The sequence below is a fragment of the Glandiceps talaboti genome, chromosome 12 (assembly GCF_964340395.1).
Source record: "Glandiceps talaboti chromosome 12, keGlaTala1.1, whole genome shotgun sequence".
Lineage (NCBI taxonomy): Eukaryota > Metazoa > Hemichordata > Enteropneusta > Spengelidae > Glandiceps > Glandiceps talaboti.
In genome coordinates this window covers 17,201,936-17,216,558 of record NC_135560.1, presented here as the reverse complement: position 1 = coordinate 17,216,558, position 14,623 = coordinate 17,201,936, and the positions used below count along the sequence as shown (strand labels likewise).

The window sequence follows — 14,623 nt, the reverse complement described above, 5'->3', positions numbered from 1 at the left end:
GCACACAGTTGAATTGCTCTACTTGGGTGTTACAGGTTGTAAATTCAGTAACCGTTGAAGTGGTGGTGACTTTCTTATATTAACTTTGTTGGAGTAAAACCGTGTAGGAAGAACACTTACCTTTGACAAACTTCCAAAGCCGATGTGGATCTAATTCACAGATATAGACTTGACTGTTAACAGCTGACACTGCAATATCATGTGGTCTGCTCAATCCCTACAAATCACAATATACATTATTAGTATTCAATGCAACTGAGACATTTTTTGAAACTGTTTTGTTTGAATATAATGATGTAATTATGGTACTGTACACTCCCTCTAATTGATATATGAAATGACTATTTTTTGATATTTTACAATTTACAGTAAATATAATACTGTTGGTTGTCCTATCAAAAAAATACCATCCCGGTAACATCTAATGCAGATTTAATATGCAAATGTGTTAATTTACATACAGCAAATTTGTTACCTCCATCAGTCAGTTCGACTGAGGTTACATATTCTACCCTGTTTTATGTGTTAGAAGAATTATCAACAAAATACCATTTTGGATGAAACTTGCGGAAAGACTGCCTGTGATACAATGACCAATTGAAGAAATTTGGGTTCAGATATGGACATGGACTTTAGTCATGATTTTATTCAAGCAATGGTATTCCTTTTATTCACAATTTTGAGAAAATCTTCTCCAATAAATCAACATTTATTTGATAGAAAATCAAATCTATGACTTGCAATCATCACTAATACAATCATTGTTATGATTTATAAAGAGTCATTGTAATTGTAGTATTGTTGTATATGGTGAATATACAGCTGATGATTTTTCATTGCTGATACTGTTAGGATGGAAATTTTCAATAAACTAATTTTCACTTCTTTCACTGGAAAATGAAAATAAGATAGAAAATAGTGACTAAAAATATCTTCTTGTACATAAAACACAATGCAAGAGGCTCAATAATTCATAAAATGTAGTTTTTGGGAACTAACTGAAGATGGTAAAATGGCAATGGTTTCTAGTTGTGAGTATATCTACTAGCTTTATAGTAAACCATACCTGTTTAGGTTGCCATGTTTCCAAGACTTCACCAGTATCAAACTGTAAAACCATAGCCTGTGGTGCAGAACTGCCAGGTTTCTCTTTTTCTCCATTGACAACATAGAGCAAGCCACCTACAACACAGAAATATCATTAAACTATCAATATGCAATCATATGCCAGTTATCACAAAGACAAAAGAATGTATTAGTTTGGCCACTGTGGGTGCTGTTCAGAAGCAGATTTCAGCCCAGAAGTGAACACTTGAGAACTACTGCGTACCACTTTCTTTAAGTGTCATCATTTCTCAATGTTTCGATATAAAAGTTGGTTGCATTCTCAATTCTACTACGTCTATTTCAGATGATTGTGTACCATGGTGTTATAGTTGGCATCTGTCATCAGTGTGGCCTGTATGTCATTTTTATGTGAGATCAAAAAATTTCTTGTGACATCCCAAAACGAGATCTTTCTCTAATCCTTACTCTGTTGTTGCATTTTGTTTCAATATTTCCAATACTTCCATCAAATTATGAGTAAAATTGCAATTGCTTGTAAGTAAGTTTTATTACATATACTTCTAGAGCTCAAAATTGACTACTTCTCAAGTAAAGTCTATGACTTAAAGAAGACTGGGTAACATACCATTTATTGGTTGGTAGTCAATGGCATACACTCTACCATCAAATTGTTGTGGGTGATATTCTTTCACAAAAGTACCATCACTGGTCTGAAAACACTGTACACGTCCATTTTCTCTGTCTGCTACACAAATCTGTTGTTTGTCCTCAGCCAGGGCAAGTCCATGAGGGAGATTGAATTTTCCTGGTGGTGGAAAACCTTTTCCTGTTTGGAATATTAAAAACAGGGTTTAAGAACACAGACAGAAACTGAAAGATTCAAATCATGTTGTGAGTGATAGAAAAGTACAAGTAGATATCTTTTAACAACAACAAATCTCGACAGTTTAAAATAAATATTAACAGTGAAAATAAAATTAATATTTCCGAATTTCAAAATTCAAACTCGTGAAAATGAAGTATTCCAGCGAAGTTATTATTTTCTACATTTTGATGACATCACACATACGGGTAAGATTTTGTCATTTCATTTATGGAAATTTTCACAACATCTTTGTCATCAACTTACCTGTTCTTGAATGAGGAGTAGGTTTTCCCCACTGGAACAACTTTTCTCCTGATTTTGAGTACTTGATGACTCGTGTATTGCAGTATCCATCCGATACATAGAAATTTCCAGTGGCTACTTCAACAGCTACAGCAGTGGGTTTACAGAAGTGCTCATCATCCTTACCAGGTTCTAGTTTTGTTCCTAGTTGGAGTACAGGTGAATCACTACCTCCTGGTGGGAATTTGAAGACTTGATGGAGAGCAACATCTGTGACCCATACATTGCCATCATTGTCAATTGTTAAGCCATGTGGTAGATAAAATAAACCACTTCCCCACTGGTGTTTGATTTGGCCTGTGATGCTATCTACAGTAATGATGGTGTTGGAATCTATGGCACCACTATCAGCATCACGGTATTTGTTATTGAAATCAAATGTTCTGAAATTATACAATAAACACATCAAATGTCATTTATATTTATAGCGAGGGCAAATTTCTCTTTTTACCTTCTCAGAAAATTTAAATTCCTTTAGCTAAGATTTTTCAATTGCTAATACATGTATACACCACCCAAAGGGTTCATACACACAAAAGATCCTGGGGTGGGGTGGAAATATTCTTTATTTACCCTTGTTGTTTGACTCTATTTGTGTCCTTACCGTAGACACAAAATGCAACCAACAGAAACTATTAATTTTGAGCCCTGGGGTCAAGAAACTCTATACATCAACCTCTTGTTTTCCACATTCAGCTAGATCTAACATTTCATTATTTTTTGACATATTGTACTTTACAAGAGCTAAATGTAATGTATTTTCATAAACTTTTGGTTCCGGAGAGTCATTCCATAATTTCACATCACATAAATTTTTCATGATTGCCAAGATGTAACAAGGAATGCATACTGAACATTAATGGCTCCTAAGTGCTTATTACCTTTAGATAATTAGTTATGAATATTCAGTGTGCATAAATGACTATGTCCCATGATGCAATGGTGAACCAGTGTGAGAATAACAGAGGTGAAATAGAGTTTCAATTTGGCAATTGTGCAAAATTCCAGAACCCAAAGTCAAAACTATCTTTATTTCCTGGATTGGCATTCCTTTAAAAGATGGGGTATTACGGTAAGTTTAAAAATTCTAAATCAATGTCAATATATTACAAACCTGGCACCCCAACTTCTGTCTGCTCGATGAAAGAAAACAATATCACCATTGAGGTCTACATCTACTGCAGTAATCTGTCCCAGTGTTATATCAAGTGATGGCCACTCCTCTACTTCACTATACACATCTGTAGATATAAAACATGACAAGAACAATTCACATACAGTTGCTAAGAATAAGATAAGTTTAACATTAAGTTTCCATATAGTCTGTAAGGTACACTGTGAATGGGCGCCCTCACACATCGGTCAACTCCTCCCACAGAGGAGGCTGGTGAGGGCGGTAACACATGACGTATCGTACAGTCTAGTTTGCTAATGAACAGGTTATGTTTAGAAGTACATATTCCATGTACTATCATTTCAAATAAAAGTTGCTACACAGACTTACCTTTACTTGGTTCATCTTTAGAGTTCTTTGGTTGAGATGTTGTTTGTTCATCTTCCTTTACTATGTCTTCTTCACTTTCACTTTCTTTTTTATCATCGTCTTGATTTTTATCATTTTCATCTTCTTTGTCTTTTGAGCTATCAATATTGGTGATAATTTCTGTTGTTTTCTCTGGTTTTGTTGCAGTTTCTATGTTGTCTTCAGTGTCACCTCTATGATTAAATAAGTCGCCATAATACTCATACAAATTGTACAAGTCATCATGATCATCATCATCATCATCACCACCATCATCATCATCATCATCTGTTTGATGTTGTTCCATTTCATCCTGCAGGAACTGATTGGCAAGTGGTGGGATGTCAGAATCTGCTGGGAACTGGATATGTTGTGCTCTTCTGGAACAGGCTTGTTTGATGTCACCATTACCAGCAGCCATATAGTACATAATGTAGAAGTTACACATTTCATCATGACTTGTTGGTCTGTTACCAGAAATAAAGAAAATGAGATGAAATGTCCAGTCAAGACCTATTTCTGATTTTAGTACACTTGTATTGATTACTGCTATCAAATAAATGAAAAGTCCAGTCAGACTTATTTCTACTTTTAGAACATTTGTATTGATTAGTGCAACTAAATGAAAAGTCCAGTCAGATTTATTTCTACTTTTAGTACATTTGTATTGATTAGTGCAACTAAATGAAAAGTCCAGTCAGATTTATTTACTGTTTGGAGTGTATGATATTATGAGTAATTCTTTATATCTAACAAAACAGTTTCAAATAATGTTCCAATTGCTGCTACATGTAGTGCACCTTTCAATGTTATCTTAATTTTATGCACCAAATCTGAGTTGACAATCCTAATTTGGCGGTTTATTGGGGGGGGGGGGGGGGGGGGGCAATCAACAAGTGGTCTAAGTTACATCATATTCTAATTTGCCACATCATTTATTAAATACTTAGGAATATGACCTTTGACCCCTGAATGTTATCTCAGGTATTTAAACCGTTCTGGGCTATGTACAAAATGCATTTTACGGTTAACATTTTAGAAATATTTTTTTTAAAAACAAGAAAACTAACTTTCCCGTTTTTCCAAATCATATATTTGGTGAGTACACCTAGATGAATGTGTACCATGTACCACAGTCCTGCAGGGCTGAATGTGAGGTAATCACAGCATATCAGCTATCAAACAGATTATGCAAAGAATTTACTCTATGATGAGTCACAGAGTGATAAGATATATGTCATAGATATAATAAACAACAGACATGACATCATCTTTAATACTAACAGTAGTCTGAGGGAGTGCCATAACACTCAAGGACCTCACACTATCCTTTGTACTAGAGCTTTGCTGTAGCTAGACTGAGGACAAGCAGTTCTGGTATGTCCAGTTTTAGTTCTATAGTGTAAGTTTTAGTTTAAACAAGTTTCAAATTCATGGCAAGTGTCTAACACTGTATTAGTGCCTAAACTACTGGAGAATGAAACCGAAGACTAAGCCATTCTCTAGACTCTGGTATCTTTAGTTTTGTTTTTTAGTTGAAATTACATATTGATTATATGACGTGTCTGACTATTGGAAAATAACCAAAGGACAAAACACTTTTAGGACTTCGAGCTTTAGTTTTAATATGAACATTGTCAAGTTTTATACTAGAAGTGTCTGGCATGTACTATGTGCTAGAGTATTTACCTACATGAGATTGAATAACTGAAGGTTGCTGTTTTAGGTTTTATACATATACTTTACTGGAATTTTCATTTAAGTTGATAGCAGTTAACCGATACATTAATATGCTAAATTCAGAAATCAGCCCAACTGGACATTCTCTTTAATTTCCCTTTCAGATTACAACATGGCTATGTTCACCTATTTATTACTTCTGGTGTTAGGACTATCTCTGTCTGTATCTGTGTCTGTGTCAGCGCTTCCTTGTAAAGTCTACAATAATACACACATAGACTGTTCATACAGAGACCTGTTGAGCACACCTGAGACTTTACCATCATTTGCAACGCACTTGGATTTATCAGACAATACTATCAAAACACTACCATCTAATGGTTTTAGAAGTCTTGCAGATCTACTTGAACTTGTTATCTCTTCAAACACCATTGAAGCCATCTCATCAAACTCATTACAAGGATTGAAACAGTTGAAAACACTCAACCTGCATGACAATTCTATATCTGTCATTGATACACAAGCCCTGATAAATATTACAACATTAGAAATATTATACTTGGGTGCAAACAGATTGCAGGTACTTCCAAATGAGGTATTTACTTCTTTGAGAAATTTACAAGTACTTGATTTATCTGAAAACCAACTGATAACATTATCTCCTTCAACTTTAAATGGACTGGGTAATTTACAAATGTTACACTTAGATTACAACAATATTACTGGGTTACAAGAAGACGTGTTCAGAGATCTCATTCAGTTGAGATATATAGATATGTCTTCTAACAAATTCGCTTGCTTTCCTAACAAACCACTTGAACAACTCCCTAACATTGAAAACATATATTTCAACAGACACACAATATCTGCCAACTGTTCTAGTATCAACTTGCAAGCTTTCGCCAAACTTCAACATGTATCACTTTCTCGTTGTGGTGTTGGAGATACTTCCATACATAAAATTCAACTTGGAAATTCAACACTTCCAGAACTTGACCTATCCCATAATAATATCACAAGTCCAAGGAAAGGAAGTTTTACAAATTTGACAACTGTATTAAAACTTAGATTAAATTGGAATGCCTTGACTGCTGACAGCCTACAAACGTCACTATATGACTTCCGGAATTCTAATATCCAACACTTACAACTGGCTTGGCAGATTCCTCATCTTGATTTCATTAGAAATACCACCTTTCAAGGTCTGATAAATACAACATTAGAGGAGTTGGATCTTTCACTGAACAATTTAACCACACTACCAGCAGGTGGTTTTCAGTGGTTAACACACTTAAAAGTATTAGACTTGAACACCAATCACCTAGTCAGTATACCTACTCAGGCATTTGATGGACTTGAACATCTAACAACATTGAAATTGTTTGGTAACAACTTATCTGACATAACCGAGTTATTGTCAAGTCTGACTTTTTCACCATCTCTACAGACACTCTCTGTATCTTCTAATCTGCTGAAAGGTGAAATTCCTTCACATGCATTCACAAGTTTGCCATCGTTGACAAACTTAGATCTTTCTCAAAACAGAGTGACAACTCTCAATCTAAAAACGTTCAGTTCTTTATCCAAACTGAAGGCTTTAGATCTCTCTTACAACAATATATTAGAACTACCGCATGAAGTGTTTGCAGACTTGACTTCTTTAAACTCTCTTGACCTGACAGGAAACCAGTTAACAGACAACAGACTTCAGTATAACATACATCCATTTAAGAACCTTAAAAACCTACATCAATTATCCCTCAGTTTTGCTAGAATAGAATATTTACATTTAGAGGATGTGTCTTCTCTACAGTCACTCAGCATCAGTAATACTTACAACTATTGTTTTAACATTAAAGAACTATGGTTTCAAAATCTATCGATGCTCCAAGAACTACAACTTTACAGTACATGTATATCTGATGATGACGACATAGATTTTCAGAACATAACATTTCTAGATATCCTACAAACTGACTTGAAATATTTCAGTGGTGACAGCCAAGTTTCTTCATTTTTTAGAATGTTTCCAAACCTGCAGGAACTTCACTGCAGTTATGTTGATGTAAATCTGATGACATTTCTGAATAACAAACCAAACCTGCACACATTAGATCTCCCTCACAATCAGATCACCAAAATCAGTCTAAATCAGATTAAAGCTCTCCCAAATTTGCAATATTTACAACTTGCTGGCAATCCATTTGACTGTTCAGATTGTAAAATGGAAGACTTTGTTAAATGGATGTCATCGGATACTACAGTATTTGTAGAACATCCAAAATTATATGAATGCAGTACACCCGTAAACATGGCGGGAACTTTACTCTATAATCTACATTTTGGTATAGAATGTAATATCTCACTTCTTATTTCGGTAACAGTCATGTCCTGTATTCTAGTTCTTGCTATTAGCATTTCACTTTGTGTCAAATTCCGTTGGTACATACAATATACCTATTTTTTGATAAAATTGAAAACAGGGGGGTATGAGAATCAAGTTAACGATGAAGAAGAAGAGCCATTGAACAAGAAATATGATGCATTTGTTTGCTTCAATGAAAACGACAGGCCTTGGGTTATGCAACACTTAGTTCCAAATCTAGAGAAAATTGATCCACCTAATTTCAAACTCTGTTTACATGACCGTAATTTCATACCAGGTGTTGATATTTTTGAAAATATTCTAGACAGTATAGAGAACAGTCACAAAACTATGTTGATACTGTCCCCTAACTTTGCACAAAGTGAGTGGTGTTATTTTGAGATGAGAATGGCTCAAGATCATTTATTTACAGGTAACAGAGATGTTCTTGTTTTAGTTTTATTGGAAGAAATTCCAGACGATAAAATGCCGAGAGTTCTACGTACAATATTTCTGACTAAGAATTTTATTAAATGGCCTGACAATACATTAGGTAGGACAGTTTTCTGGGAGAGATTGAAAGCTGAATTGAGATCTGATAATAAAGTGAATAGAGTAGCTCAGGTATAAACAGTGGTTTTTATCAGTTTTGATGTCAATTTTCTTTTTCTGTTTTATTATGAATGTCTGTAAGATTGACAAGATGAAATTGTATGCCATGACATATTTCTTGAGTTCAAGTATTTGTCCCAAAGTTAGGAGATACATCTTGTTTTTCAGTCCTATCAGTCTTTGTATCATTACAGACTTAGTCTATTACTACAAAAGGTATCTATAAATTTAGTTTTAATTCATTTGTATACCTTACTATAGCTAATAGTCTTTAGTTCTACCATATTTAAGCTGTGTTATCACCCTGCATGTTTTCATTGTAACCTTTTCTCAAAGTGGAGGGTTGGTGCTCACACCCCTCCATTGCAATGGTTGAAACCTGGGTGTATTGTTTAACAAACATGTTTAAGTGGAGTGCATTCCATATGGCTGAGTCTATTCTAGTATTGGGGGGGGGGGGGGGGTATTTGTACAATTCACCAACAAAACACAAGGACCACATTTAAAAGCAAACTGTATATGTTACTATAACTTTTAGAATTGTTATTTCTTTTTAATATGTACCTTGATGTTATTTACATTTGTTCTTCTTACTAAACTGTGTATAATTTTTACCTATTGGCATAACACTGCTGAACATGAAATAAACTTGCCATTTTCATAAACTTTGGGTTCTGGAAAGTCATTTTTGTCACTTCCATTATGTGTGATTGTTGAGAAACCCTGGGTTAAAACTTGTTCCTCATTCATTGTTCAGTGAACTTACTTGTCAATGACATGCATTATGGAATATTTATGACTCCTGCGTGTTTACTGTATTAGCTATTACAGGGGGGGGGGGGGGGGTTCTGCTATTAATGTATTACTGCTGACTCTCATAAGACAATGTGTGTCTATGGTAACGACCTACACCAAGTAATAAGAAATTATTGGCTTTTAGATTTAATCTGAGAATATTAGTTTTAACTGTTCACATCACCATATAAGTGATCTCCTATCAAAACATTTTGCAACTGGAAGGCAATAAATCATGTAAATGATATAATACCATCAATAACTGCACCTATGGCAGCTCAACTGCAGTGCTCACTGTGGTGACCTCCCTACTTTCAATAGGCTAGTCAAAAAAGAACAGACCTTTGCATGGCAGCCACTGGGAATGGGCTCCCATGCCATCTGTTATCAGGGCTGTATTTTGATACAGTAATTGCTCATGAGTTTCATTTGATAGAGTACATTGTATTTTGCTCTGAATCCTAGAAAGGCATGAAAAAAAAAACCTGTGTGGTTCAGATTACATTCAATTTTAAAATAGGGGTAGGTAGATTTCTTGGGAGACTTCACGGTTTTCGTGATTTTATTATTATTTTTCTCGAATACGTAACAAAAAGTTCAGGGTCGGCATGAAAAACTAGGTGAGGTTGGGTAACCGAAACCAATCAACTTCTTTTATTTGGCCTAGTAATGTTCAGTGTACCTAGTAATCTATTACAAATCTGTACTATAGTATGTTCCATTATCAGATTTGAAAGATTTATGACTAGTCTATCTCCACAGTGTAACTATATACTTACCCTGCATGTATATGACTCTTCACTGATTCACCAGAAAATGTACATCTTGCAGCTAAGCTATCTCCTGATTGGATATCAATTTGATCTTCCATTGGGTAGAATGCCTACAATGACAATATATTAGATATCACTGACACAGTGACTTGTAATTTATACTGGCATACGCACATATAGAACACTGTCTTAAGATTCAAGTAATGTACATCAAAACAATTCTGAAGTGTTAGCCAATATGTATTCTACAATTATATCAAAGTGAAACTTATCATCATATGAACACTTTTGTTATCCATAGTACAACATTTCTCAATTCATCAAATTTTTCAAAATCGTTTTCATGATCGTATAACTACTTTGATTATACTTTTGATAATATTTACATAAATTAACTGAAAACAATATTCGTTAGATTCAAACACTGTAATTTCATGAATAAAATAAATCTAAGGCACACATCCATGTGAAATGTTCACTAACTATGATCAATGTACCAGAACTTGAAATTGGATGCTAGAGGGCACTATTTATTAGGGTGTTAACACACTACATGCCACTAGAGGGCAGAGTAACTTTGAAGGATGAAACATAAATGTGTAATTTGCTAGAATGCCATATATACCTGAGGCCATTGTGGGTTTGCCTTCCCTAGAACTGACCATCTGCCATTTCTGATTCGATAGCCAGCCACTACTTGTCCATGGGTGTGTGTGTGGACACGGAATGCAAATGCATGGATTCGTGGTCTTTCCTCATATGGACAGTACACATCTGAATGAATCTCTGTGAAAATTGGACACAAGGCACTTTTACATTAACTTCATCACATGAACTATCCAAAATACAGTATATGATTTGTGTGTTTTCAGTTCAAACCATTTAATAAGTCATATTCAAATACAGGACATTTCCCTGTAAGTATCTCAACTGTCAGACAGAAAGATTTGTCACTTGCTACATTCATTGTTCAACAATGACAAATATCCAAGCAAGTATTAGAAATAAAGATCACCTTTTTTGAAGTCTGATATCAAAAGTGTTCACATAGTTTGTCTGAATATCTCAGACATCTTCAATGTAACGACACTAAGCCATCTGGTCAAGTGACCCCGTAGTGGAGTCACCTGACAGTCACCTGACAGTAGACTGTTGTAAATAGATGGAAGGTTGTAACCACAATCACAGTTGTCATGGTAATGTCATTACGCTAAAGACATCTGAGAGATTCAGATGAAAGCTATGCAGTTGTTTCATACCAGACCTCAAAACTTCTATTCTTAATTTTCATTCTACTATTCAAATAAGTAATTTCCCCCAAATTATCTCAACTGTTAGACTAAGGTTAAAAGGATCATGCCAATAATGACAAGTCTTTTAGTCAAGTCAACTGAATATGCCTTGTCAAAAGAAAAACAACTTTTATTTTTATGCAAAAAATCACAGTAAGTGTTTACTGTCAGTATATAATTTCACACCAAACATGGTCCATCTAACCAACCAACTGACCCACCTGACCACTGCCCAACCAACAAAACACCCAACCAACCCACCAACCACCCCACCCACCCACCCATCCAGTTTAAGTAGAAAACTACATATAACTTACGATTTTCACCAGGTACAATATCAACATTCATGGAGACAAGCAAGAAAATACCAGCTACAAACATTTGTCTGTGGATAACAATAACATCATATACACTTCATTAATCCAAATTTGTAAATACCCGAGTGTTAAAGCAGGAGGTAACTGGAGTACCCAAGGACAACCTGTATTGTTTGATAGGGTCACGGTGAGCATCACCCTTCTTATATACTGACCTGGTTAATTTATGATCAAACTCATCCAGAACTGAGTGGGTTTGAACCTAGATTGCAGTGGTAAGAGGCACACAAGCTAACTGCTTGGCCATTGACAACTACAATACACAACAAATATAAACATCAACAATGCTAATCTTTACAGATATGAGTTTTGCAGGCTGAGGTTGTATGGCAGAAGGGCCTGACTGTAGGAGGGCCCTGTAAGCTGTACTACTGAGGTCCAAAATCCCATATATCTGGGCCGTAAAGGTTTCATTATGTAGTGGCACAGAAATATCACTTCAATCACATATGACATGACCACATACATTTAATTGACTAAGGAAAGAATATGTACTTGAGAATATGATGTGTTATAAACACTTACTGCCTGGCTTTATTCAGGCCCAAGTAGCCACTACATTATCCCTCATGCTGTTATGTAGCGACAGCCTTGGGAAGTAGTTCCTACATAATAGACCTTGGGGTAATAGATAACCAGCAATAGACATCTACTAGTGCAGGCAATCAGTGTATATGAACAGATAACAAATAACATTTTCTTTACTTTTTGTTAGATATTTCTCAACTTCTACCCGCTCTAATTTACGAAATGGAGAAAAATTACTTACGGTGAATATGTCATGAAAATTCCAACTCCAGAATTATCTGTTGCACCGGCTATAGTAAGAGACAAAATTAAGTAATGTCATTTCAGTTTCCCTACCTGGGCCTGGAATGAATTAAGTAGTCAAGAAAAGCCCAGCTGACTATCTTCACATTACAGGTGACAGGTGTCAGTTTCTTCCATTGGTTTCAAAACAATCAAAATGAAATTAAGACAAGCTTTAAATTATGCTTCTGGGTAAAATATAGCTTAAAGGGGAATATCAATTAAGGAAATAGAGACATTTTCCAAAACTATGGGTTGTGGACAGTCATTTCATGATTTTATATCACCTACAATTATTTGCAATTTCAGAGAAACATCAAGTTGATCTTGTATTGTGCCTTTATAGGGTATCTTTGCTATGGGCTATTGCATCATGGGAGTTAGCAGAAATGATTATTCATGGTTGAACAATGAATATTCATGGGAGATGTTTTACACAGAAGGGAATAAGCACTCATAAGTCATAAATATTCATTGTTCAATCATGAATAAGTTACTGCTGACCATATGCGGGCCCACAGCAAAGATACCCTATTAAGGCACCAGATCAACTTGCTGTGTCGCTGAAATCACAAGTAACTGTATGTGATATCAAATTTGAAATGAATCTCCAGAACCCATAGTTTATGAAAATGTCTTTATTCATGCCCTTTAATTCACAGCCAAATATTTCAAATTTTCACCTACATGTATCTTGAACAAAGAGTTTAATCTTACACCAATGTGTTTGTCTACCAGAAAATTGACTACTAAAAGTTGCTATGTGACAGACTATTTTCCATAATGAAACATGTTGAACTGTGACCCATCAATAAAAGATGGCAAGTATTTCAAAACTAATGATGAACATTGAAAGATTTGGTTCATGTTGCATTACCATTGGATGGCTGTTTATTTCTTAAATAGAAAATCTCTTGGATAGGGTCATGCTCAAATAACCTAGTAACTCAACACTGTTATACTTGGAATAGTACAGTGCACACCATATAATACAAAGGAAATGACACAGGGCTCCATATGTACATGTATGGCACTCAAAATTTGAGATGAAAGATCTGAGAATTTCTTCTTCAAATCCTCTGAAAATATTAACAAAGTAATTTCTTACCCACAAAGTCATCTACAACATTATAATGTAACTGTAAGACTAGATATTTAGAATGTCCTTCTCCACCAACTTGGAATCCAACATCTTTTGGAAGTTCCAACTCTGGGGCATTCCTTGCCCATGCATAAATTATCTTTCCACCATTTAGACAGGTATGCATTTCACAAGGCCTGGAAAATTTGAGAGCAGACTTTACTATGGTGGTCAAGTGTTCACTGAAGACAGCTGAGAAAAATATGAGTGACCAAAGGGTCTTTGTCACTTCAAATAAAAACCAACAAGTGAAAAAAACCAAGCTGAATGAAGAGAAATATTAGGGAATAACATAATCTTATCTGTGCAAGCATAAGTTTGAAAGTCTTAGTCTAAGAGTAATAGCAACTTTGAATGATATTTATTGAGATTAGTCAAAACAAATGATGAATGATGTGCATAGAATGACTAGGGTGTAAATCCCATACATTTTCTTCAAATGTGTTCAACTTGGCTTGCATGTGGTGTAAGTATCCGTAGTTACAATGAAAATCATGAAACATGAAACAAATGATTGTCTGGCACCACATACATCTTAACCTACATTGCTACAGTTTCAAGATGGTAAACTTAATGTTGGTGCATTCATTCTGATATTTTTGAGACAGCTGACTAAAATATAACAATTTGTACTTGTTTCTTGTCATGTCAGATGATAACATGTGGAAATCAATGTTAATTAGATTTTTTGTCAAGCCAGATAATAAGATTTACAATGAAATTCATATGACCAGTGTGAAAAGAATGGACACAACTGTGATTTTTAAGACAAACTCAATTGATAAGACCCCTGTATATAAACAATTATACTCTTTGGAAAGTTCAATTCAAACAATCAACGCCTGGTATCTGATAACAGGAGGTCATAAAATACAAGACGCCAATATCTAGACTGACTGTTACTAAGCACACTATTTTAATAGACAATGTTGCAACACGATGGATTGAAGCTTAGACTGAGATTGAACAGAAGACATTTATTTTACGACCTCCTGTTATCAGATACCACACTTGCGTTGA

The 14,623-nt window shown here is 35.0% G+C and overlaps 1 protein-coding gene across 1 annotated transcript in view; it reads right to left on the bottom strand.

The window, feature by feature from the left end:
* The window catches only part of LOC144443210 (peptidyl-glycine alpha-amidating monooxygenase-like), a 43,597-nt gene that overhangs the window by 6,660 nt on the left and 22,314 nt on the right, over positions 1-14,623 (bottom strand). The window contains exons 5-15 of the mRNA XM_078132621.1: positions 13,571-13,740; positions 12,422-12,470; positions 11,593-11,660; positions 10,609-10,769; positions 9,990-10,093; positions 3,741-4,225; positions 3,351-3,477; positions 2,198-2,619; positions 1,694-1,894; positions 1,067-1,182; positions 121-217 (exon numbers count right to left, since the gene is read on the bottom strand). Of these exons, the coding sequence (XP_077988747.1) occupies positions 121-217; positions 1,067-1,182; positions 1,694-1,894; positions 2,198-2,619; positions 3,351-3,477; positions 3,741-4,225; positions 9,990-10,093; positions 10,609-10,769; positions 11,593-11,660; positions 12,422-12,470; positions 13,571-13,740 (2,000 nt within the window). The remainder of the gene's footprint in view (positions 1-120; positions 218-1,066; positions 1,183-1,693; positions 1,895-2,197; positions 2,620-3,350; positions 3,478-3,740; positions 4,226-9,989; positions 10,094-10,608; positions 10,770-11,592; positions 11,661-12,421; positions 12,471-13,570; positions 13,741-14,623) is intronic.